The 27,990-nt window shown below is 39.0% G+C and overlaps 1 protein-coding gene across 2 annotated transcripts in view; it reads right to left on the bottom strand.

The window, feature by feature from the left end:
- The window catches only part of LOC124167693, a 97,147-nt gene that overhangs the window by 26,991 nt on the left and 42,166 nt on the right, over window positions 1–27,990 (bottom strand). For both annotated transcript variants that reach the window (XM_046545681.1, XM_046545682.1), the window contains exons 12-23: window positions 27,072–27,221; window positions 24,810–24,927; window positions 23,266–24,003; window positions 21,971–22,096; window positions 19,108–19,307; window positions 14,241–14,309; window positions 12,350–12,847; window positions 11,026–11,479; window positions 9,536–10,072; window positions 8,525–8,739; window positions 4,115–4,222; window positions 1,159–1,284 (exon numbers count right to left, since the gene is read on the bottom strand). In XM_046545681.1, coding sequence (XP_046401637.1) covers window positions 1,159–1,284; window positions 4,115–4,222; window positions 8,525–8,739; window positions 9,536–10,072; window positions 11,026–11,479; window positions 12,350–12,847; window positions 14,241–14,309; window positions 19,108–19,307; window positions 21,971–22,096; window positions 23,266–24,003; window positions 24,810–24,927; window positions 27,072–27,221 — 3,339 coding nt within the window. The remainder of the gene's footprint in view (window positions 1–1,158; window positions 1,285–4,114; window positions 4,223–8,524; window positions 8,740–9,535; window positions 10,073–11,025; window positions 11,480–12,349; window positions 12,848–14,240; window positions 14,310–19,107; window positions 19,308–21,970; window positions 22,097–23,265; window positions 24,004–24,809; window positions 24,928–27,071; window positions 27,222–27,990) is intronic.

The raw sequence follows: 27,990 nt of genomic DNA, 5'->3' as shown, positions 1-27,990 counted from the left end.
TTAATTAATTAATAAATAAATGAATGAACGGCAAACAATCAAACATAATACAAAATAAAACAGAAACAACAAAAAACAGAGATTCTTTTAGTTCTAACGTTTCATAAAAGCCAAATAAACAAAGCAGAAGCATAGGTGGGCAAAGCAAAGCAGAAACAAAAGACGGCAGAGCAAGCTCTACTAGTTTTGTTTACTTTTTGACGGGAGCAGTGCCATGTCGGAAGGAAACCATCCCAGTTCTCTCTTTTGAGCTATATTTTTTTGTTGGCAAAACTTTATTTCAACCTGATAAAATAATTATGGCAGATGTAGAACAAGTTGCGTGTGACCTTTATCTGGGCTTAAAATAGCATTCAGTATTGAAGGTTAACCTGTGTCCTTCACGTACAAAACCAAATAGGGTGGTTTCCTAATATTTTTTTATTGCCTTCATTGAAAGATTATTACACCTGGATTATGCATTTCATGCTTTTAGATTTTTAAATGACAATATCTATTTTTCACGATAACATGATAAGTGAAAAATTTCAAGCGAGCGAAAACGCGACTGCTAAGTATGAATACTGGGAAAAGCCCATATGACGTCAGTCTGGTTCCCGCTGCCGCATTGTGAGGTGACCTTAGGGCGAGGATGTGTGCGCCGCTGCGATGCAGGCTGCTAGAAGGTAGCAGAGTACCCTGCTAGCAGGTAGCGCATGGCTTAAATAAGGATTATTAACACCTTATCAAACGAAGGAAACTTACCGACAATAAGCAGTTTTAATAGGTGATTATTAAGAGATGTTTCCCTGAGCTCTGTGCCTCATGCATGCATTGGTAATCTCAGACGATGTAAAACTCCTAACTACTCATATAGAAACTAGGTCCCTGTGACGTCATGTGGAGTGGCATCGCATGGGCGCCAATCTGGCCTTTTTCAAATGCAGTTAAAATTGACCATTGCCAATCGTTTTAACTGGGATTTAAAAAACCAAATAATTTGCATATTATGAATACACTAATGGTGGGTAACGAATGCCAATCAATGCCTTTCATTTTCTTTGATGAAGGAAACTACCCTATTTAGGAAAAAAGTGTGTCTTATATGCCACCAAATATGGTAAGTCTTTTTGCAGTAATTTCACACAGATAAATCAAATCCTGCAGAGTAGAGCAAACCTTTTGAGCAGAGGCGAAGTCTGGGGCATCCGCATCAAGGAGAGTGACGAGCACATTTGGACCAATAAGACTGAGCACTTCCTCGGATGGCTTGCGCAACTCCATCCACTTGAGGAAAAGCGGCAGCTGTTGAAGAGAGGAAATCTCACTCACTACAATCCCCACGGGCAGACAGAATTCTCACCATTTTCAAACCCTTTAGAAATACTCTATCAAAGAGCCATGGCATGATTATCAACTAAATTCTGTATCAGCAGGTTGACTACATGTTCGACATATTCTCAGGCATAACTAGCTCGAACTGCTTCATGATAAAAAATGAAAAGCACAAAGATATAAGTCCAGACTTCATTTGGATTCATTAAATTGAAGTCCAGACTTCATTGAATAACTTCGGTTTCAGGATAGCATGCAAACACAAGGTACAATCATTAGAGTGATGTACGTTAGGAGAAAGTCAACATCATCCTTGAGCATACGCGGAGCCACTTCATTTATTGGGAAATTGTTTGTAGCTCAAAGTTGAATAAGAAATAAGAGCCCCTACTATCTGACATTCAACAAACCACTCTTTGGATCTCCAATCAAGTCAACAGGAGATGCATTACTAGGAAAACACTGACATTCCAAGATCATAACTTTTCTTAGAGGAGTCATGAGGAATTTACTCATGACCACTAGCATCATAAGCCTCATAGGTTATGCCGCATGTGCACAGTGAAAAACAAATACCTAAAAACCATGTCAAGAAAGGGCTCCTCAGGAGAAAATGTAACAGTGCAACGTCAGTGGTCCAGATTGATACTAGGACCAACTGCCTCATGGGTGATTGCTATTAAGTAGCATATCCATTTACACGTGCGGCTGGAGGAAAAACAAAGCTTCCTTTGGTTACACCTTGTTAGAAATCTTGAATAAGTTCAGGTATATACATGTTCAGGCTTCTCATGGTAAAATGGTAACAAACCCAAATAAATCTTACGGAGGTCCAAGTATTGATATGTTTGGGCAAGGTCTGTTTCCAGAATTCTAGGTTAGGTCCTTGGGTGATGCCAGTGGTCAAGTGGTACGTTGGACCAGCAGCTTCAATAGTGACTAGTATAAAGGGGAAGATCTGTTTACATATAAGATCGAAGTTTTGAATTGTGCCCTAGTGAATACAGTGGAACTTGGTTAGTACGTTCCTCGTTAGTACGTTTTCCTCCTTAGTGCGGCGATTTCTCTCGGTCCCGGTACAATCCGAACAAAATACAGGTAAAAGCATCTAGTTAGTACGTTCGAAAAAATTGCGCTTTCCTGGTTAGTATGCTCAATTGCTTGCCGTGACGCAACCCGCAATTCGTTCTCTAGTATCTTCATAAGGGTCGTAAACCTCCGAATTCATGATTTAATTTATTATTATTAGCCATTAACATTCTTGCATTCATTCCACATCTCTTTCTTCGACCGTGATTAATCCAAATGCATTTCTCAATTCTTATGACGTGATGAATAAGAAAATGCGGCCATTTATCAGGAATGTCTGACTCTGGAAAACTGCAGCCAATGAGAAGCCCCAATTTTCCCCACCCCGAGCTCCTCACCTTCTGTTGCCTCTGAAGTGTCCACTGCGCACAAATTTTGCGAGTGGGCAATTGTTGCTATTGCACGAGTTATCATGATGAAGAAATGAGTCTTATCCAAGTCCCACTTTATCTAAAGCAGTACTGCACGTACTCCATAAACTCGGCGTCAACGCTATGGAAGCATTGCATTGCTTTTCCATCCAAGGAACAGTAGAAATAAATGAGATAACATTCTACAATTAGCATTATACTGCCTCCTTTTAAATGGTCTAGATTAGGTCTAGCGCATTTGACTACTGCTGCGGGAGCAGACGATGCTCTGGATCTCCACGCGAAGCTTAGCTTAAAAATACGTTATCTCGGCACGTAAGCAGACGACATTATACAAATTTCTTCAGTAAATTTCAACTGTATAATATAAAATCTTCTTGTAAATACGTCGTAATATAATAATGTTGCATGTTATTAATCGATATATCGATTGATATAATAATCGATATGATTTTATTTCAGAAGCGAATGTGTACGGCTGTCACCGTAATTTAAGGTTAATACAATTTTGTCCCATTTTTGTGATGTTTAAAAACAACCAGTGGACATAATCAGGGTTGTTGTTATATTCTCCGAGTATGCTGTGAGAAAGAAGAAATGACTTAGCTTTACTTGTCCTCTTTCTATAAATATATATAGGATAAATCACGGGAGACAGACGCCGTTTTCATGTAATTGTCTTCGGGAAACCTATGAAACATTGTGATTTTTATTCACATGGTATTGTTTTTCAATGTAGAGCTCATTTTCGTGATTTTAAAGGTGAAAAGAGTTCAGGAAGGCGATCCTACGAGAACTACCGATAGTAATTGTAATTATGACGACTTTTCCACAGATTGCAATTACCCTGACTGCTATTATTTACTTTCTTCGTTAGCACGTTTTCCTGGTTGGTACGTTCATTTTTTGTGGTCCCTGCAGAAACGTACTAAACAAGTTCCACTGTACTAAAATTGTGAACAGCACTCCCATAACACATTAAAGATCGGATGTTTTTTTCAAACTGGCCCCTGAGGCTGGGCCCATATATCCCAGCAAGCTTGGTTTTCTGCAATCAACCATAATTAATTACTCAATAACTAAGGAAAACACAAAAGCAATCGAGTTTAATACATTGCCTACTGATGTAATCAGTGCTTAGACAAAGAAGTTATGATGCATCATTACAGGTGGCATATAAAGGCAGAATGCAGAAAATATGAGTAAGCTCATGAACCATCTGTAACAGATGGCGTGTGAGTAAACCTATGACCAAACCATTTTTTGTAAACAACCCTTCCTTTTATATCACTATAGGTCTATTCTCTTCTGTAGAAAACTGCCATTAAGACTTCACTCACCTGTTTTGCTTGACTAAGTTTATGCAGAATCAACCCAGGATCTGTCTCCAAGGGTTGAGACACATCATGCCAGTTTTTCACTTCTGTAGACTTCACATGAGCAAACACCTGATAATTTAAAAAGAAAGCAACAAAGAGTTGGATTGAGAGTGAAAAGCAAAAAATACAGGCTCACATATTTTAATTATAATTAAAGGAATAAAGCACTTTCAGTCACGGCCAAAATAAGTTTATTGAAAAGCAAACTTTTCAAAGAAGAAAATCCATCACATAGGTTTGGGGTAAGGGACCCAGGGTAATTTCAAATGGCCTACCAACTACATAATAGGATTTGAAGTATGATGACGAAAAAAAGTTATGGGGAAAATATTTGCTCCATTTTAATAAATAAGTAATTAGAAAGATAACCGAAAAATATCTCATGAGAATATACCTACGTACAGTGGAACCTCGTTAAAGTGAGTACGGGCTATAGCGACACCCCCGCTATTACGAGAGATAGCCGATGCACCGTCAATTGACCCTATAATTCGAGAACAACAGCGAGACATGTAACATCGCGGGAACAGTACGAGAGATTCATCAATTATCTCATCCGGCTTCATCTAATTTTCCTTTTCTTTACAGGTACTGGGTGACATTTTCTATGTAATTTATTGTATTTCTATACTCAGGTTTACATTAGCTTTCTCAGAAGTTTTCGCAGGTTTTTCACGCCCCCCTTCTTGTGTGTGCGTTTTCCTGCAGTGGGTTTTTTCCAATAAGGACGACAGTCAATATCCTTAGGTTTTTCCCATGTTCACTAACATCTTTTTACACTTGGTCAATAGTAACTTTGTAAAATTATAATGCTAATTGTTGATTGAAATGGAACTTCCACTTATTTTTATGTAATTTCTCTGCATGTACAGTGCAACCTCGATATAACGACACCCCACGGTGCATTAATAAACACTCGCTATAGCGAATTGTCGCTTTACCGGAGGTGGAGCAAATAATAGCCAATATACCTGTTGCGAACAGATATACAGGAACAGGAGAGGTGCGGCGACAGATAATCATCTATCCGATAAACGTAAGCATAAATCCAGACGAAAGGCGATGTTTTTTTGCATCACTTATTTTCCTTACTCAAACAACGACTTACTATTCAAACAATTTATAAGCGCCGCACTGAATAAAAATCATGGAAAGCATTGTTTCGTCAATCATTATGCCAATGCGCAACCGAGGAAGCCATTTTTCTATGCACTTAATTAGTTCATTTACGTGATCATTCTATTATTTTGGTATTTTCCACTGAAAATTCAAAAATTAACTGATAAAACAGTACATATCGCGGTTATTTAATGCCTCAAATGTTTCCATTGGTGTATGTTTATTGTTTCTGTACGTTAAGCGGCAGTGAAGTGAAATAACGCATTAAATTTGTTTCTACACGCGAAAACGGTGGAAGGTTGTATAACGTTCCTGCCTTGGAAGACTTTTTCTATCAGATAATGTAATATCTACATCATCTACGGTAAAAAGTTTGCTAAGCTTAAAAAGTGATGTGATTTAAATTGCCGTTGTTGAAAAAAGTTTCTTTTTGAGTGTTACTTTCGCGACGTATTTGAAATAATACACAGAGTTTACCACGGCACTGCAAACGAGAATTAGTTGTTCTGTGAGTTATTCCAGCGGCCACCAGGGGATGCTCGGCTACCCACGTTACAAAAGAGAGCGCCAGTACGACTCCGACCACTGACGCGAATAGTTCACCCTTGTAAATCCACAACGGAGAATAAATACGTCCATCCTGACAATTCACGCTGAGTATCATTGCTTCGTACATCCTACATCATCGCTAAGGCGCACTACCTACCTTTGGAGGCATCATTGCGAGAAATACCTCATACTGCAAGGGTTTTGTCGGAGAGTTGTATGTAAAAAAAGTTCCGTTTCGTCTATGTTATATGATGCGGGGAGAACTTCTAAAGATTCTTATGATCGGAGTCCTTTCTTCTACGACTTCGGGTTTACACCGCAGGCATCACCAGCAATTATGAGGGGAGATAACGCTTTGGTGCTTCGCATTAGTATAATCAACCTTCCGAACTCTTAAAATTCTCGATTCGCAATCTATTCCTGAAATACTCAGCTTTAGGCTTAGGCGTAGCCCCTTTCTCGGAAGTTCCCGCAGATTTGAGTGGGCAAAACCACCCGAACAAAGCTCCTTCTAAGTCTTCATGGTCTGCATTCCTTGGGCGCTTTTGCTTTTTTTATTGCGAAGAGCAAATAGGAAGATAAATTAATTTCGACACTCTCATATTACTCCTTTATTATTATTTTCTCGCTTAGACGTGTTTGGTGTTTTTTGGCCGTGGTGACTGCCATCAAATGCTTTCTATTCACGCAACTCACGGACGTGCGGATATGCTGCCGACTGCTTTCTGCCGGCCGAGGAACAAAAGAAGATGAAGCATTCGCGAATGCTAGTGCCACAATATTTTCACCAAAATTAACTACTTATTTATCGAACGACAGTTTACCACATTAATTTGAGACAGAGCACTCCATTAACTTCATTTCTAACAGATCGCTAGCAATTACAGAGGTTAAGGAGTCTTGATGAAAGTCTTCCGGTGGTGAAACCCTCGCTATGGCGAGAGCCAGCACCAAAAGGGTCTCGTAAAAACAAATTTTTTTACACGCTTATTATAGGGTCAATTGACGGTGCATCGGCTATCTCTCGTTATAGCGGGAGTGTCGCTATAGCCCGTACTCGCTTTAACGAGGTTCCACTGTAATTTCATGAGCAACTTGACAATGTATTTAACTGCATATATTTAATGTTTGACGAGGGGTTAGATGGAAGATGGGACTTTCTAGTCCCAATCTCGCCCAATAAAGACGTATTATTATTATAATAAGCGTGTTAAAAAATTCGTTTTTGCGAGACCCTTTCGGTGTTGGCTCTCGCTATAGCGAGGGTTTCACCGCCGGAAGACTTTCATCAAGACTCCTTAACCTCTGTAATTGCTAGCGATCTGTTAGAAAAGAAGTTAATGGAGTGCTCAGTCTCAAATTTATGTGGTAAACTGTCGTTCGATAAATATAATGGTTGACGAAACAATGCTTTGCATGATTTTTATTCAGTGCAGCGCTTATAAATTGTTTGAATAGATAGTCGTTATTTGAGTAAGGAAATTTAGTAATGGAAAAAAACATCGCCTTTCGTCTGGATTTATGCTTACGTTTACCGGATAGATGTTTATCTGTCGCCGCACCACCCCTGTTCCTGTATATCTGCTCGCAACAGGTATATTGGCTATTATTTGCTCCACCTACGGTAAAGCGACAATTCGCTATAACGAGTGTTTATTAGTGCACCGTGGGGTGTCGTTATATCGAGGTTGCACTGTGCATATTTCTATTCCACAGAGACTGACAACTTGAACATGTGTTCCAGGGACACAAAAAGATTGCTGATCAGTGGTCTATAATCAATTGAACTACAAATTCTTCCATTAAAAGTTCATACCTTCATATATTTCCATTTTACACATTTTAACTAGTAAATGATAGAAAAAGTGTGGGAAATTGCTCAACCATCCCTTAAATAATTTCATTAACCGATCAGTTTTACACAAATACATACCTGCACTGCCGCTTATAAAGAGGGGTGGCAAATATGATCACGATGATAGTATAAGGCCTATTTTCTCCTGGCATTCAATGGGCATAGAAAAATTGTTTGCAACAGTACAAAAGGTAAATTTACACAGGGAAATGGGAGGTTTTAAAGATAGGTGGATACTAGTAATCCTGACTTCAGGAAGTTATTTTAAAAAAACTTAAAACAAAATATATTTTTTGTCTTTAAAAACTGAGCAACGTATATGCTATGCTAAGACCCAGAACACAGAACCAAAGCTTAAAACCAAAACAGAGCTTATGAAAACAGAACTGACCCATCCAATTTTCCCATCCAATCCCGTCCCATCCAATGGCGGATTTAGGGGGGTGGGGCACGTGCCCCACCGCCCAGACGCTCAAAAAATAGACAAGATTTTTAATATGGCTATCATGATGTTCATTTTATTTTGTCTATTACGGAGTTTCAATCATTTAATTTAATATTAATAAATTTCATATAAAAAAAATCAATCTACCATAATTGTTGTATTTTGTTTTAAATTTTTTATTTTAATCTCAAATATGAGAAGACCTGTCAGACCCTTGAGCCCTTCCCCCCCCTCCTCCCAGAAAAAATCTGGATCTGCCGCTAGACCCATCCCTAATAAACTTATCAATTGTGCACACATGAACCTTTAAACCAACCATGCACCGCATACAAAGTGAACTTTAAAGACTAGTATTAGTGCAATGGGAAAGACCTTCTACACTCCAAAAAGGCTCAAAATTTACCTTCTCATACACTTCCACCATTCTGAGCGTGTCCAGGACGAGAGCTTTGGTGGCTGGTGGCACATCGATTGCCTTATTCCCACAGAGCGACAGCAATGCCTCTCGACAAGCGCCCTCCTTACACGAGGCCCACGTAGTGATGTTGTGCAGCACACAAGCAACGCGAGTCGCAGGATCCCGAATCTGAATGCCATATCGCCACGGCTCCTCTATGCCTACAGAAAGCAAAGAGTTCAACAATAGTCAGAGCATGTTAGTGACCCACAAAAAAAATCTTATTGGAAAATTTCAGCATAACACAATTAATTAAGGAATAATTTACTACATAGTTCAATACATGGAGCGTAATACAAATCAAATACCGCTTATTCCCCTTCTGCAGTGAACTTGCCTCCAGCATTTGCAACAAGGTCTAGTCCTTTTCATTCTCTCCAGTAGCGGATTCCGGTGGTGGTCGCAGGGGCCATGACGGCCACCAAATTTTACCAAAAATTTTAAATTTTTATCAGTTTAATAGTTTTTATATCCTTGAATGTTTAAAATTGTGCAATTTCATCTGTTGCTAGGATAAAAATGAAAATTTATGCTCCAAAATGCATAAAATATAGTTATTTAAAAGAATTTTACCAAAGTGAATGCCCCTCTCTGCCGGGCCCCTCAATTCCATACTCCACAGACCTCAACTTTTGATGTTAGTACTTCGAAAAATAAGGGATAGAGTTAATTTAATTTTCATTTATTTTATAAGATAAGCACCCCAGAGCTCCAAAATGTGATATTTCAAAAAGTATTTCATTTTTTGTTACTTATTTCTATTAACAGGCCTTACTCACACAGGTAAAAATGTAGGAGCAAGAAGCTATTCTATAAGTTGTTAGGAATTTATTATTAGGGAAAATTTGGCAATTTTCAAGGGTCTCCAAAAATCATAAAAAATGCTACGGTAATTGAAGATAGTTACCACGGCATTTTCTGAGTGTCAGCCATCAGTAAACAGAGGCACACACTAACCTTCACTGGGCTTGCGTGATGCCACATCCCACATGATTAGGTCATGCAGAGCAACCATCTTGGGCTCAGCATAAAGCCTTGGCTGAGGGACCATCGTGAGTAGGGCCAGCAGCCACTCCCCAGGCAAGTCGTCGAGCAGGAACAGCGAATCCAGGATGTGCCAGAGGCGCGACGAGGGCAGTCCCTCTGGACTCAGGGCTGCCAGCATTTTTTCGTGGTGGTCAACTATCTCGGGATATCCTAGGATGCTGTGTAGGAGATGCTTGAAGCAGGTTGCATGGGGCATGAGGGGGGGCAGGACAACTGTGGACCCAGGGGCATTGGCGATGGCGGCGACAATGGCCAGGGGCCAACAGCGCAGCTCAAGGTACTCCAGGACATTGGTGGGCAGGGGGCCACCCTTCCAAGACCACTCAGGTGCCAGCGATTGTCTCGAAGGGAATGCTTCCTCAAAACGCTCCCTCTCGGTAATGGCCTTGGCGTAGCTCAAAGTTATCCGTGGAGAGTAATTGGGGGCACTCACCTTGAGCATCAGATCTAAGGTAATAATCAGCAACAGAAAGAAATACATGGTAAATGAAAATTATATCCTAACAGTAGTTATTTTGTAACCTATTCCAATAGTTCTACTTGCAAATTGAAATGTGGCATGAATTTAACACGTTAACCGCCACTTTGGCCACAGAGCGACTGAGTCCCTGGGTATTTCTTGCACCAATGGTTACCAGTCGATTGTTTTAGCATGGACCATGACTGAAGCGGTCATTATGACAGAATTCATTCAAAATAGAGTGAAATTCATCTTAGATTCATTTTAATGATATTTTTATCTGGCATGAATGAATACATAACTGATGAAAAATATCAATAATGGCATAGGAAATATATACTAAAATACCATGGCAGTCAATGTGTTAATGACTTGGCTAAATCCTACCAAATCCATGACTCCAAACTTTATCAAATCCATGGGTTTGATACTCGAATAACAGGGACATAGGCACTAAAGAAGATAGTTATTTTTAAGGTATAAATCTCAGAACTAACCAGATTTCGACAGAAAATTTAGTAGGAAAGAAGCATTATCCTACAAAATTGCCAATAAATGGAATACTTGGTTTTCATGAAATTGAGGAACATTAAAAATTGAATTTTATATTCAATGAAAAGAAAAAGGACTCAAGATTTCGGATTTGATTCAGAACCATTATCTACATTAATTACATGTATGATTTGGGCATTAATGGGTGTAGTTAGAGGTGGGTCATGCATTAGATTACATTAGATTTAGTCATGCATTTATAGTTAAATCCATAGATGTAAAAATAAAAAACCTTGTACCACAGCCGGTAAAATGTAGTGGAAATACTGCACAATGAATGAATTATCAGCATAACTTTGTTCCCTTGGATTAAAATTGGTTTAACTTTATTGGCATATGACTACCTGAAAATTAAACATAAAATGATTATTATTATATAAAGACATACCTGAAGTTGTGGCACCACCTTCGACCCTGGAGTGAAGTGCTAAGAGCTCTGCCCTGATTGGCCCACTCAAGTTCTCCGAGAGGAACTTAATGAGGTTGGGGGTGTCACTGTGGCATGAGGCCCCACCACTGTCCTCTGACCAGAACGAAGAGGAATCATCCTCCACGGCACTGCGGTACAGGCACACCATCCGTGGCACAGTCAGCGTGTTGGAGAGGCCGCCGGGACCCGTGGTTACATGGGCACTCAGGTAGTCGCACATGAGCTCATTGAGCTGCTCCGAGAGAGGTGGGGCATTTGTGGAGGAGGATGACAGAAGCGTGGGCACTCTGGGGCACCACGCTCGGCCCGTGCAGAGCGCAAAGAGGAGTGCAGGCTGTGGGGTGGGGAGGCTGGGGAGTGGGCAGAGGGAAGGATGGAGGGGGAAGGGCCACGTACGCAACGGCACCATTGCCTGCACAGGAGAGAATAATAATATAAATAATAAAATTCCAAAAATATTTCATGGCAAACTTCATCCTTGGAGTGCAGAAGAATAATCTATTTCTTTTTCTAGACCTCAATTGATTAATGATGATTAATGTCTCGGAGTATAGGTCTGAAAATGATATGCAAAATTGTCATAAATATACATTACTAGCCAATCACCTGGCATTGCTTGGGAACTTAGAATTAAGGGTCATATTCACCCCTCAATGGGAAAATATGAAAGAATGTAAGACAAACGATTTGTCAGAATGCATGGTTAAAAGGACAGCAAGGTTATTTGTGGTTCATTCACCTGTGAACGGTAAAGTTGCGAGGAAAGGCAGTATTGGAACTATAAGTAGCCAAATTGGCCTTCACCTTGCACACAAAGACATACAATATGGCAGAGTAAATGGGGATGTTATCAGAAGGTGGGAGAAGAAACAGAGGGTGGGGAATAGGTGCTAGGTGGCACTATGCACACTTGCAGGGTTCGGTAATGCTCAAAGTATATATGACACTCATCATATTTTAATTAATTTATATTTTTATATATATATATATATATATATATATAAAAATATATATCATATATATATATCATGCATCATGCAAGGAACTAAAAATTCACACAATTCTCAATTCTCCCATTTTTTAAATTATTTTTTTGCCACCTTGGATATTCACCATGTATGGCCATATTACCTGACCTTACAAGCAGACCATAAAAATTAACGTATGTATGTATTTACTGCTGCTTTATGAAATATTCACAATCAATTTAAGATTCTCTATCCTAATTGTACAAATAATTGCAAATAACACAGGTGAGAACGCAAAAGAAATGGAAGATCACCTTGGAATTTTCTGAATGGCCATCACTCCACGTTGAAGGGTCGCACACTGCAAGGGCCAGCTGACTTCCGATTGTGGCCTGTACAAGTTCGTGGATCGAGATGACGCCCATCGAGGAGATGTTGTAGCACACAGACATGCGTGCCAGGAGGCACTCAAATCGACTGTTGGAGAGCAGCCCTAATGGATGGTCGTTCTCAGGGACGCCAACTTCAAGGAATAAGATAGCGTGCAATGTGAGCAGGTTGGCTAGATTGGTGAGGAAGATGAGCATGTCGTCACCGGGGGTGAGGAGGCTCAGATCGACTGTGGCCAGTTCCCAGGTGCCCTCTTCCAGCAAAGTGCGCACCGCAGTGGATTGCACAGCAGTGGCGAGATCTTCCAAGCCCAACGACCCTCCAAGGCCCTGTGTATCACATGCAGCATGAAGCTCCTCCAACAGCGAGGAAAGAAGGGACTCCAACAGGGGCCCAGGAGGTCTAGCGGGCCCATGCCAACCCTACAAATATGCAATTTGTGCTGATATATACTACATGCAGGAATTGAGATTCAACGTAACGTATCACAGCGATTAAGTTCAATGTAAATACCACTTGACACTCTGTTTTATTCTCAATCCTATTTTACATCCACTTCAAGATGGCTCTCTCCTTAACAATTCATTATTTATCTTTTATCACCATAGCATCGCCTCAAACAAAGAAATAAAAGAAATCAAAATAAAAACAAACATGCTCACAAATAAACAACAAATGAACTTAAAACAGAAAATAAACTAAACATATACAATAGTGATATTGGTCATAAAGACACATGCATCAAACGCTGCCTGTTCTCCCTTCATACATTCACAAATTTAATAGAGCTCAAAATCTGCTATACTCTGTACATTTTATCTCAGCGGGTGAGCTGGTGTGGCCAAAGCAAGTGGAGGTGAGGGGAGGGAAAGTTTCTCGACATGTGACTTTGCCTTTGCCAATTAGCAAACAGTAGGCGTGGCCACAGTCAGTTGCTCTCAGACCTCCGCCGAGTGAACATCGTGAATCTGCTCGTGGAGCAGTGTTGCCAAACCTCACATGATCTCTTATGTGATTAAGTATGCCTTCCACCAACGGTGCCTCATTCAGTATGGTATCTGACAATTTCATGGGCTTCTGTGAACGGATTACCCCAATACCTTCCAAATGAGTAGGTATATTGTCTCGGCACCGGGGCCGAAATACCTGTGGCCACCTATGACTCACACGTTTTCAGCGACAAAGTAGGGCGGCTATGTACATTTGGCAACACCATGTTCGCTCCTCCTTTCTCTCTCGGTACTACCCCTCCCCTCTCAGCGAAGCCATCCGAGAGTGTCTGGGTTCTCACGAAAGCTCACCCACAGACATAAAGTGAACAGACTATAAGCATAAATTAAACAAAATAAGTGAGGAGAATGAAGTATTATTATCCCTTCCAGCTCAGCCAATAGGCAAAGATAGATTTTGCAGCGTATATATTATGTTGACTTATCGTTAAATATGAATTTAATCATTCATTAATGTTAGTAAATACTGTTTTTATTTAAAAAGCATCCAGTAAATATGTATATAATAATATCACTACTTTGGCAATATCAATGTGTTATGAGACTAGATATTTCTGGCCTTTTCAGGAGCTGCTTGTAACCGTCTGCATGCTTTGTTCAAGAAAATTCTGATACTTTCCCAATGAACTTAGTCACTACTAAATGTTTCAAATTTGCAATCCTCAAATATGAGATATTCACCGTGAAATTACCAGACACTTCTTACCAATTATACCTCCAAAACCAGTTCAAAAGATAAGTTTTCTGCAGCGAAAAAATTCCAAGTTAAAGCATTAATATATGAAAAAATGGAAGAGGAACTTACCTTAGGTAGAGGATTCAAAACAATTCGACCCCACTTCCTCAATTCCACTTTTCCAGTCTTGTAGAGTTCCTGTAGTAAATATGCAAACGTAAAATTTCAAAAGATATCATTTCATCAATGGCAGTAATTAGTGGCTCTCTAAAATGAAAAACAGTTAATACTTAATAAGAAGGTGGTTATTTGTGAGTAGGGCTAAACCCCATACTAAGCCGGAAGAAATAAAGAATCATTTAGCGAAAAAGTTTCAAGGAAAGGAGTTTACTTGCGAACAAGTATTCGCGTCTGTAAATTCCGCGTCCTTCAAGGTAGGAGCAGATTTCTCGATCCTCGACGCGTTGAAGAAAAAGGAAACCTGGCCGAGCGAAGTATCAGTATCCAGGTTCAACCCATCGCTGCTGAAAAGGGCCAATAAAAGCATCAGTAACGGACAAGACAGCGCTGGCGTCGCCCAAGGTCGGAGTGCGACGTTACCGAAGGAGAGCACGGTCAAGCAACCTACGTGCGACGCAGTAAGTCAGGCATGACTAGGTCATCATACAAAAGGCAACGGTGCGGCTATCTGCACCATATTACACCAAAACATGCAGTGCATCCGCAACAAAGTGCCGATTCTGAACGCGCTTTTGTGTGGTCAAGACATCACGGTGCTTTGTGTAAGTGAACACTGGTGCAACAACGACGAAATGCAATCTTTTGTGTTTGAGGGATACTCTCTGGCTGACTATTTCTGCCGAACAGAATACAAAAATGGGGGGGTGTGCATTTTTGTGAATAGTAAATATAGTTATAAGGCCTCGGCTTTTAAAAAAGTAATCGGTAAAGAAAGATGCTTAGAAATTGCAGCAGTTGAAATAACTATCGACCCAAGTATAGGAAATGTGCTGATTATGTGCCTATACAGACCTCCTGGTGGTAATAGTGACGAATTCTTTGAAAGATTTGAGCAATTATTACACTTAAGTGTTGGTAAGAAAAAGAAAGTGTTAATTTGTGGGGATTTTAACATTGAAATGTCCTCACACAATGCCAATTCCACCAAACTCAGAGAACTTATGGGTCTTTATGGGTTAAATTCTCTGATAAACTCACCGACCAGAGAAACAGCCACTACATCAAAAAATATCGATCTGGTTATCACCAATTTGCAACTGACAGAAAATGAACACTCAAAGGTTATAAATCTAGGAATTTCAGACCATTACGCTCAAATGATACGTATCCCCAAGGAAAAGGATGTAATCTTCAAGAGGTACAAAAGGTTCTACCCAAAAGATAGAGTAAATGTATTCTGTGATAAATTATGTGAAACTTCCTGGGACAAATTACTCAACATGAAGTGTATACAGGACATGTACATGTATTTCATTAGTAATGTAAAGCTCATCTTTGAGGAATTCTTTCCCAGAAAATTAGTGCCAATGAAGTGTCATGAGAGTAACAAGGGTTGGGTGACAGATGAAATAAGGGCTGCTAGCGTTAATTTTAGGGAATTATGTCAATTAAGAAAAGGGCAGAAGGGCTACGACCTCAATAGTAACTACTTTCAGAGTTACAAAAAAGCATACAGGGACCTTATAGTTCAAACCAAGAAAGCTCACTACAGCAGACTTATCAGTCAAGCTGAAAATGTGACCAAAACATCATGGCGAACAGTAAGAAAGGCAACAAACTCTAAGGTAAACAGGAGTGGAAATTTAACAATAAAAAATGGGGAAGGGATAAACTTGGCCGATCCTATGCAAGTGGCAGTTTTTGCCAATAAGTACCTTGCAACTGTACCCCTACAATTACATAGCTCAATAATAAGTAGTGACAGATTCAGTACGGGGCACTGTCAACACATGTGCTCCTCTATGGTCCTTTTTCCGGTAACAGAAAATGAGGTATTGAAGTGCATAAATAGCCTGAAAGACAAACCATCACTTGGGATAGACGATATTCCTTCCTTCATCCTAAAAAAATGCTCTAAAGCTATAATTAAGCCCTTAGCTTTCATAATAAATGAGTCCTTTAATAAGGGTGAGTTTCCAAACTATTTAAAAATAGCTAAAATAAAACTGATCCACAAAAAAGGTGATGTGGACAACATAGGAAATTACCGGCCAGTATCCTTGCTGACTAATATATATAAAATTTTTGAGCTAATGATGAGAGACAGGATTATGAACTTTGTCGTCCAATCCAAATTATTAAACATGGAACAGTTTGGATTCCAAAAGGAGAGAAGCACCAATGATGCGATTGCATGCTTTCTGAAAAAAATCATGACCTCATGGGACAGGAATGAATTCTCGGTGGGTATATTCAATGACCTTTCTCGTGCATTTGACACAGTAGATCACAAAATCCTTCTCATTAAATGTGAGCACTATGGGATCAGGGGAATCGTTCATAAATGGTTGCAATCATATCTAGAGGATAGGCAACAGATGGTAGAGGTTGAGGGTACAGGCATCAACAACATTGTTACAAACTACTTATCTCCCATAGAAATAATAAATGTAGGGGTACCACAGGGCAGTATTTTGGGGCCCCTCTTATTCTTACTATACATCAATGATTTGCCGAGGTTTATTAAAAACAATGATATAGTGTTATATGCTGATGATACATCTCTAGCAATGAGCCACAGGGATCCTAAGCTGCTGCAAACGAAGCTGGAGAGTTCACTACTACTCCTAGAAAAGTGGTTCAACCTGAATAAACTTTCTGTAAATGTTAAGAAAACGAATTACATTCAATTTAAAAAAAAGAGGGAAGTGCCTCAGTTAGAGGTATTCTTAAATGGTCAGCCCATAGAGAGGGTAAATAGCACCAAGTTTCTAGGTCTAGCTATTGATGATTCCCTAAATTGGGAGACCAATACCAATACCCTATGCTCAACCCTGGCTAAAAGTGGATATGTTCTGAGAAATCTGGTAGATATTGTTGATTTAAATGTTCTAAAAATGGTATATTATGGTTATTTTGAATCCCATTTGTCCTATGGAATTATTTTCTGGGGATCGTCGCCTGGATTTCGTAGAGTTTTCGCAACACAAAGAAAAAGTATAAGGTATATAGCAAAGATACCCCCGTGGAAATCTTGCAAACCCTATTTCAGGGAATTAAAACTCCTAACGTTACCATCTATGTATATATACCACTTGTGTATGCATGTCAAAGATAATATAAAAGATCTCACTACCAATGCTCAAGTGCACGGACACTCCACTCGCCATAGTGGAGATGTACATATGTACTGCCACGCCACGGCAATGTACAATAAGAGCCCTTTTCACATGGCTATCAAGGTTTATAATGCTCTGCCGTCAACCATAAAAAAAGCTTCTACAAGGGCAATTTTCAAATCTAATCTTAAACTCTTTCTAGTCAACAAAGGCTATTATAGCACAACTCAGTTTCTAGAGGAATCTGCCTACCACAGAAGTGTCTGATTCTGACTTTGATTGTGTATGTATTCATTTTTGTGTATGACATGTCCTATATTTTACAATGTAAAGTCCTGGGACCAATAAAATTATTATTATTATTATTATTACAGCAATGATAGACCAGATTAAAGCGTTTTGAAAAGTCATTTAAATTATTCAATCATGAATACATATTAAACTGGGCCAGAAATATTTAACGACGTATAAGACTGGGATACTTTAGTACATTTTCCAGTACAGAGCATAACTATATGAAGTCAAAATATTAAACAATAAGAGCCAAATTCACAAAACCTCTTACAAAATGCAACTGGTATCTTCCAAACTCTTACAACAGCATTATGACACAAAATACTTGTATCTTTTCAATTTTACTTAAAGCCCAAACAGTTTTCCCCTTAAGAAGTTAGAACTTATGCTACATCAGCCTATTTCATAGAGAAAATTACATTAGCGTGCAAAGAAGTACATTTTTTTGGCATCATCATCTAACAATCAAGAAGTCTTCAACTTCATGACAGGGAAACCTGCTTCTGTCAATTACTGAACACTAATAAGAGTTACTAAATGTCATAAAAACAGAAGAGGATGGAATAAAATGAAATGTAAGCAGTCCAAAGGAATTCACATAGGTGGAATTCATCATGAAAAAATCATTTGACATAGCCACGCTTAAAACATGGATCTACCTACTTTGGCAGTATTTTGATGCCTCCATTCCAGAGATTTGGTTTCCTTTTCCTTTGATTTACATAAAAAATAAAAATGTACATACTTCAATATTGAAGTAACAAATAAAAATTTCAAACAATATACAGCAAGTCCTTAAGGAAATAATGGGAATTCAACACCTATAAATATTGACTATCAATGATGGACAATATTTCCTAAAAATCCATAGGCGAAACCAAAACACTCAAAAGATTTAATTAACAAAGTTTTGGCCATCTGAAGTACCAGTCTACATGTCACTGGTTATATGCGAGGCCCCTCAGTGGTGCAGTTGCTTGGAATGAATGGTCAAGAATGACAGCAGTGTATACGTCAACAGGGAGCAATTCATAACAAATAGAAGACCCACAGTTGCATCAGATTTAAATATCAAACTTCCCACACTTTTTCAACCCGAAGTTTTTTGTACGTAATAGGTAAGAATAGAGGCCACCCCTAACTGAGCCAAAGATGTGTGATTTTCACACATTCAGTATAGGGTGACAGTTGTTCCAATTTATAGCATGAGGATTTTATTGTTTTGCAATATTCTGAGGAGTCAACTGAATTTAAACCCTTCCATTAGCAGCCGATTACCATGCTCAACGAACTACATTGTCAAGCTTTCCAGATTAAACACTACACTATTGCAGTAGTCTATAATTAATGAATGCGTTGATAAACTTGTGGTTATTAAATACGTTTAATTGCAGTTAACTAACCGTGCCAATGAGTGGAGGCATTTCGCTTTTGATTGGTGGGCAGCAGTTCCCCATGATGCAGCACACCAAGTCCAGGTTCATCTTGGAGGCTGTGGACTCCAGTCGGGATGGAGGGATGTCGCACTCAAAGACAAGTTTGCCAAAAATGCTACCAACATCCTCTGTCAGCACATCCAAGTAATTGGTTGGTATGGAATACCCTGGATATGAACCATGAATGCAATGTAAGAGAAAGAGCAGAGAGAAATTTGAAATTATCCAGTTAATTTCAGACAGTACAATGGGTGAAAAATTAATACAGTAGATTCCGGTTAATTGGGACATATCGGGACTTGTGCACTTTGCCCCAATTAAGCGGCTGCCCCAATTAGGCGAACTATCCTGTAGATGGGCATAAAAACTTTTAAACTGTAGAAAGAAGACTAAATAATGTTTACACTGCAGCATAAGTTTAATAAACTATTAATTTGATTTAAAAATCAGCGATTTTAGTTATTTATTATCATTTTGAAGAATTATAACAATTAAGTTAAAATAATTTTTCACAGCCTCGGGCGACGCTGAATGAATGTCTCTTACTAAGCCCTATTAAAGAAAAGCCCTATCCTCTTGCGGACAATATAACAACAAGAGCTTTCAAAATAGGGCAAGAATAGGACATTTGTGAAAAATAAGAGTAAATCAAAGGAGGAAAAAAAGTAGCATTCTGAATGCAAAAAATTTTAATTTCGTCGCGAGTATAGAGTCTATGTCGCCGACTCATGGCCCAATAAAGCGGTATGCTGTCCAAATTAAGCGGAGAATACTCTGGGATATTCATCTATTGGGTTCTGTTCTTCAAGAAATGCGCCAATTAAGCGGCTGCCCCGAGTAACCGGTGGACCCATTAAACGGAATCTACTGTACTTATGAATAGGATTGGAATGGAAATCAATAAACACTGCCCCAACGTGCCTTAATATATACAAGCTCAAGCTTATTTCATTAAATAGAATCTCAGCTCATAACTTAAAGGAAATTATTTTCTACTGCATCAGATTGATTTTGCACATTTCTGCTTTGAATAAATGTACATTTTTTGCCCTTCTCACTAAAAAGGGTGTTATACATAGGTAAAGAGTAATCAAATTCCAAGATAATTTTTAAGACTATAATGACTTAATAACTATTGTGTGTGCTAACTGGACAGTTAGCAATTCATTTATTGGCCAATTCAAATAATATTGTTTAGGATTTAATCATCACACCTTAGAGCCAAACCATACAATACTTATTGCACACCTATCGATCACCACAGCACCAACATGACTCAACTGGTGAATCCCATATTCCTTGTGACAAGGAATGACCATGGCCTAAGGGTGATAGAGCTAATCATAGAGCACCCAAACAGGCATGCTAGACATACAGTAGACTCTCATTATTATAAGTTCACGGGATCAAAAAACCGAGGTTTATAACAATGAAGTGCTTATGAACACTTCTTTTTGGAATTGTCGAAAAAATAGTTTTTCAAAATTTCTTGTCTCTTCAACCTTCAACCCACCATGATGCAATCGAGGGTTGATATCTTCCCAAATACAATAAGAGCTCAATGTACGAACATGCGTTCCTTGAAAACTTGCTCGTAAGTTGTTAAACCTACGCAAGGTATTGAGGAGTGCGGTTATCCTGCAAAATGCAACACTGCATCACAAGTGTCCATTCACTCACGATTGTGAAGAACCGATTTGGTTGAGCATATGACACAGCCGGAGCCAAAAAAAAATCGCTGTCTACAGAAAGGAGGAACAGGCAAAACGCAGAACAGTTCCTGACTTCATACCGAATTCAATTAATCTGTGTTCAGATTATGCCCAAAGTACGCGTTCCTCTACGCCACACCTCGTCGTATCAGCCAACTCGAAAGGCGCCAAATTTGATATTTTGGGCACACTTGAATTTTTTGAACCTTCTAGTCCCTGAAAGTTTGTAAATTGAATGTGTGTAGGATGAGGACTGACTGTACATCCAATTTACGAGTGGTAATGAGTGGGTCACCAAGATTCCACAGGAATGAAGCAAATTATATCACATAGCGTGGATACTGAAGTAGTAGTAGTAGTAGTAGTAACCTTTATTTGCCCAGCGGACACTGAACACAGTAAAAAAATACATGAGTTGAGTGTATAGGACACGTCATATACATATAAATGTTGCAGACAATAATAAAATAAAATACACAAGTGTATGGCACCATAATTTGACCAAAAGAAGTTCATAAAGTACATAAAATTTATTCCATATTCAATATGATTATTTTTTCCCCAAAAATTCCTTTACGGAATAAAACTGTTCTTTCCTTAAAAACGTTATTAATTTCCTTTTGAACAGGACTGGGTCCATTTCGTACTTAAAATCAGTAGGGAGCCTGTTCAGCACAAGAAGGCCCATGGATTTAGGCCCCAAGGATGCATTTAAAGTCCTGCAATAGTATCTCCAACTGAAGGATGAACTACAATCAACACTTTTGAGTACAGTATATGAGGAGAACTTAAACATAGCGCAATGATTATGACGTAGTATAGAGTATAAAAACACCGTTAGTTGGTGTACAAACGCCCTGGCTTATCCGTGGAACTTCATAATAAAGTTCATTTTGTAACCCCCGGGATTGGAACTGGGGTTCCTAATGTTGTAATAAAGAAAATATTGAAATAACATTTCTTCTAATGTAGATTGGATTAGCCTTTTCATCAGGACCAACGATTTACTTCGTAATAAGGTTGTTTGTATTAACAAGAGTCTACCGTAATAATATTTATGTAGATTGATAAACTGGATTGATAAAAAATAGTCCATCCCCACATGAAAAAATACAAACCTTTAGTTTGAAGGCTGCTCTGGACGATGAGGGAGGAGAGCATTTTCAGGTAGGTGAAGAGCATTTGCAGGTACTGAGGATCACGGGAACCAGAGGGCCTTTTCATACGTTCCCGGTGAATGAGGCCTGCAGAGTATGCAACAAAACATATCTCACCAGACAATAACGAGTTTCAGCTCAACTTGATTCAAGAAAAAAATCTGGCATTTGCACAGCTCTAACATTCTTACAGAGATGGGTCGAATAGCATTTTTCTAGAATTTGAATATCACATAGGAATAGTTAATTATTTTCTGAATACCTGACACGAATAGTGATAGCCTTACAAAATATGCATTTACCTCCATTTTAGATAAAAATGAAAATAAAAATAAAGAAATGCTGAACACTTTGCTAGTCATTCTACCTCAATACGGCTCCCAAATCCTGAAGCAACTGTCACCCATGATTACATCAAACTTGTGCACATGAAGCACCGAAATACTTGTGTATTTTTTATATACATGCATATTGAAGGTTTTCATACAAGTATTGCTTTGCTGCATTCTTTTAAAACCTATAATCAAATATAAAATTGGCAATAAATTTAAAATTAATTTTATAAAACATAAATTTGATCATGCAAAAGGGAGTCAAAAGGAACAGCCTATGCTCGTGCATTTGAAGGAATACATACATTCCTCTTTGTGTTGTTCTGGTGGACTCACCAGGATTATACATATTTTGATGCTCAATCGAAAGCTTATTTTCAATGATAAGTTTTCATAAAAATATTATTAAAGAATTGAACCAACCAAATGTATAAACCTTCATATAAGACCCAACCATTGCCAACAGATTTAAATTGAGTTGTGGACGATCTGTGCTGCGTATATGAAATTATAATACGTAATAGATAACTTTTTGTAATCTAACATCAAATAGTGTAAAAAGCTAATTATTCGAGGTGTTCAGTGATTCAACTATTCGAACATCCCATCCCTACATCTTCTTATATGCCCTGTTGCGAGATGATGCTCTGGACAACTAATGACTTCAAATGCTTTGCCTGCCAGATTTTTGCCCACATTTTTCACCCAAACATCACCAGTAAATTTGGTTTCTATAGGCATCAGCTATCTAGGGTTAAAATTTTGTGACATAATTTTTCTCCACCTTGGGCCAAATCTCCAAGCATAGAAATTTTTACACTAACATTTTCAAAGAATTTTCCAGGAAGAGATTATCATTTCCGTCGTGGAAAATTGGAGCTATCTGGTTGACATCACATTAAACCATCCAAAGAGGAGACCAACCTTCAAAACACCATGGTATGGAGCGACTGACTGCGATGATCTTGCTGAAAGCACTGTTTGCCTTGGAGGCGTGCAACTCCTTCAGCGTCACCCTCTTCTTTGCTGTCTCCATCTCACTCGACTGCGACCCCGTGCCCACACTGTCTTCATCCGAACCCACATCGCCCCCTTTCACAAACGTCCCCTTGAATGCACAAACAGCCTCGTGGAGGTCTTCCCAGAAAGAGAGGTAGGACGCCAACACTTCAGGGCTCAGGGGAAGGCAAGAAGATACCAGACTGGGAACAGAAAGCTTCTCACACTGCGGGCCAAAGATTGGTTGCTCCGTGAGCGACCAGAGGCCCGGGGTCCCACAAAAGCAACGCTCATTCACCACTTTCAAGGCTGAGTGGAGACTTCTGAGGAAGTCGGGCGGACTGACAGGGCCCATGGGAGACAATTGAACCGATGCCACTGCGCTGGAGCCCTTGGAATAATACTTGGGGCTGCGTGGGAAGGCTCCCCGAGCCATCGCTGAACTCTCGTCCTCCGTTTCAGACCCGACCCTCCCTGCCTTTGTTCTCTGGGGACAACGTTTGAGGGCAACGTCCACCAGACTATAGGACTGCTCAACTGTTCCAGCGTAGGTCAATGCGAGATCTATAAGGATGGTGGCTATGTAAGAATAACCTAGCAGTGATTGGTGCTCGTCAGAGGGAAGCAAATCTCCGAGGAATGACGATACGATATCAGGTCCTTCTGCAACAGAACAGAAAGGAAAATGACTCATTTACTTATATTACAAGCTCAATAGATAGGAAAAGAAAATCTTTGTACTTCTAACTTAAAACAAAAAGCACAAATGAAATAAATACATCTTACAAAAGAAATTGGAATGGTTTGGTTTCAAGTCCTTTTCTGCATAATGATTGGAACACAATAATAACCATGTACATGTATGCATTAAGTTTCTTTTTACCAGCATCGCTGAAAATCTATAAAGTGCAACAAAACACAACATTCATAAGAATCAAAGCACATAATTTGTGGGGGTAAAAAGTTCTGAAGTCTGTACAATCTAAGAAGGGACTCTTAATTTAAAACTAAAGATGACTTTTCCATAATATTTGCTTATTTTCAAATTAAAATTCAAGACCAACCTTGGCAGAGTAAATACTGTCAAGCTATGTAGTTTTTGCAGGTAAAGATTCTTAGACAATAACAATATATACAACAACATGTACATATTTATTTATTATGCATTAGCTTTAGACATTATCACAAGCACAGCCTGGTCACTCAGGTAAAAAACGAAATCTTTTTATGAATTAGAATGTATTTAATGGGGCACAAGGATATACAACATTGGGATAATTCATGCACATTCAAGGAGCATTTGACCAACAATTACTGAAGAGTAATAATTTATACAAGTCCAACTCCCTAGAAATTATTCATCTCACTCATATGCACATCTAGTTTAAGGTAAATGTGAGACTGATCCAGCAAAGATGTAGTAGATATGATTTTGTTAGCAGTCACGGCATTATAATCTATAAACATACCAAAGGCAATTGCTTCCAAGCCTTCCACAACTGGAGGTTTCACAGTTGTCAAGAATGCTTCAACAAGGCTTGAGAAAGATGTGGAGTGCATTCCTACTGATGCAGCATACTTCACTGACTGCAGAAAAAAATCAAGGAAGGGGATATGAGTCATGAATGAGATATACTCTACCTTGTATTCAACGATGTTCGGCAAGATGTTGTGGAACATTTTATGATGATAATTGAAAATGAATAACTTTGTGTATGTCCTCATTTATGTATGTAAGAGACTCATATTTTAGAGAAACTCAAGGAAATGAACATACAGCTGATGAGTGATAGGACGTGGATAAGATTATTAAATTGTAACATTGATACCAGTGATTAAATGAAGAAAATGAAATTGTTGAAAACATAATGTTGCATTAAATAGTAAAACTTTCGAACGGCATGTCAACAAAATTATGGCTCAAGATTAAAAGTCGCACTAAAAAAAATTGGAAAAGACATTTTTATCACCGTTAAAGAAAGATCTTTTGCAATCTATATTACTGTATTTTTTAATTTCCACTTCACTATAACTGTGTATCCTATGAGCTAACGCATTATAAGAGCCCCGTATACCCTTCATAGCGTACGCAACCATGTGGCTAGTATAATCAATCCAAAAATTTAAAGCTAAGTAAGTATAGTGTATGTTATTTGACAAATCGTCAGACAAATTGGACCCTCTTCAAAGATCCAGCCTTTATGAAATCAGCTGTGACTCATGTGACTCAACCTATGTAGGTCAAACAGGGCAGAACTTCAAGGTACAGGCAGCGGATCATAAAGGGTGTTTTGAAAAGAATGACAATAGTCATTCTTTTCAAAGTGGCTAACTAAGATGAGTGGCTAATTAAGTCCCGGTTAGCCACTCATCTCATCAATGAGGGCCATTCATGCAATTTCACCCCAAAAATATTGGCCTTCGAAGAAAAAGGATGTCGGCTCAATGCACTTGAGCAGTGGGAGATCACCAGGAGGAGAAAACACAAAGGAAAACTTATCAACGACACCCAGTTCCTCAGTCATTCCCCGCTGTTAGCCCTCCCCCCCTAAAATCTTCAACCAAACTCCAATTCCTTACTTATCCCAACAGCCTCCCCACTCCCTTCCCCCATCCTTTACGCCCCCAGCCCCTCTCCCACTTCCACCAACTCATAACCATACTCCTCCTTTCCGCATGTATATATATAAATTTGTATAAGACTTCTTGACTGAAACCTGCATTTGTACCTGATGATGGTGAAGGTGATTCGCTGAAATGCGTAGTAAAACTATAAATACTGTGGACATACACAAAGTTTTTCATTTTCAATTATCAATACTCTACCTCCACTGCTCGGTACCGCCAAAGCACATTTACAACCCAGTCAACACAACAATTGTGGCCACAATGTGGCCATAGTGGGTTGCCATTATGGCCTCACATTGGTTTTGACCCCCGGCCATATTGTGACCAAAGTGTGGCCTGCCAAAATGTGCCATAAGTATGGATAGTACTCTTTCTTTATATCAATACAATCAACCAACTTCCATTTTAATAACTCACCAACTAACCTGTATCAGCAACAACCGTAATACACTTATGTTTACAAATGTTTGGTTTGCCAATCTGTGGCCTTCCTGAGACGATCCAAACTGTGGCCACAGTTGCGCAAGAGTTTGGCAAGCCAAACTACGGCTTGCAAGATGGCACCTACAGTCCCTACGTTCAATTTGCACCACTTGTAAAATACGGCAAGCTGTGGCTAGCCATAGCCATAGTTGCCACAGGTAAACCACAATTCGGCCACATTTTGGCCAAAATTGCTGTGTTGACTGGGAACATAATATACATAAAAAAGTCATAGAGTTCAAGGCTAATTTTTTAAATTAAATTACTTCAATTTCATTGAAAATATTGGTCCAAAATCATATTTAACTTTTCAATGCCATGTTGTCTCCAACAATTCGATACCTCCACTGCACAAATGCTCAACAATTGCCCACCAAATCAAATCCGCTCATCTGGTAGCCCTCGTATGAGCCCTTAAATGAGCACATTTGATTCGATCAGCGATTTTTGAGCATTTGTGCAGTGGAAGTATTGAATTAGTTATCAAACAACACTCAACAGATACACAATGCTCTACAGTAATGCAAAATCCCTACTGTAGAGAGAAAGACGTGGAAATCAGTTAAAATATAAAACATAAATCAACAATCAAAGTAAAAAGCATTACAGTATTTTCTAACCTGGAGAGGTGATTTCCATTTTGTGGGTGAAGACGAATCCATATTGAGTTTGCCTTCCTTGGTTTTCTTTTCCAACTTGTGCAACAGGGAATCATACTCCTCCAAGAACCTTGCTTCCAATGCCAATCCACTCTCTTCCAGTTTGAACAGCTGGAAAAGAAAATCAGTCAACATATGGACATGCAATAAGGGATACAGCAAGTGAGTAACCAAAGCAATAGGCTTGTTTACCAATGATATTTTATATTTGATTATGATGGAGTTTGAAATATATACGGACATTTTTTGATCCATTCTCTACACCAGCGGTTCCCAAACTTTTTCTTTCCGCGACCCATTTTAGCTCATTCTTTTTAGCCGCGACCCCCTAAAAATGGTCGTCCAAGTTTAAGTACGTTGTTCACCATATTATTAGTATCTCGCGACCCCTTTCCGAACGGCCTACGACCCCCTTGGGGGTCGCGACCCCCACTTTGGGAACCGCTTCTCTACACCTAGAGCTATTCGCAACAAAAAATCGAAGGCCTTCACCCTTTCTCAGATATGTTGATGACATCAAGATCTCATGGCTAGTGTGATACCGCTTCTATGTTGCTCCTACGCCATTTGCATGGGCTATGCGTGCAATGATAGGTTCTCTATTAATGAGTAAATGAGCCAATTCTCAAATTAAGTGACTAACTCATGAAGAGAGGGCTGCAAATTTTGCGTTTTCCTACTTTACACTTAAGAGCAAATTGCTGAATATTGAGATTTTTTTTAGTCATTACTTATCTTTCCCTTCCATGTAACGAATTCTTACATGATCTACAATTTTTGGCCACAGTAAATACATAATCCCATTACAGCTAGGAAATACTGGAAGCCATTTTGATGGCTAACTTCATCATTGTCCTCAGGGCATTGAAGCTGAGTTTAG

Source organism: Ischnura elegans, chromosome 11 (assembly GCF_921293095.1).
Source record: "Ischnura elegans chromosome 11, ioIscEleg1.1, whole genome shotgun sequence".
Lineage (NCBI taxonomy): Eukaryota > Metazoa > Arthropoda > Insecta > Odonata > Coenagrionidae > Ischnura > Ischnura elegans.
The sequence above is the reverse complement of the archived record's forward strand: the minus strand, read 5'-3'. Positions and strand labels throughout refer to the sequence as shown.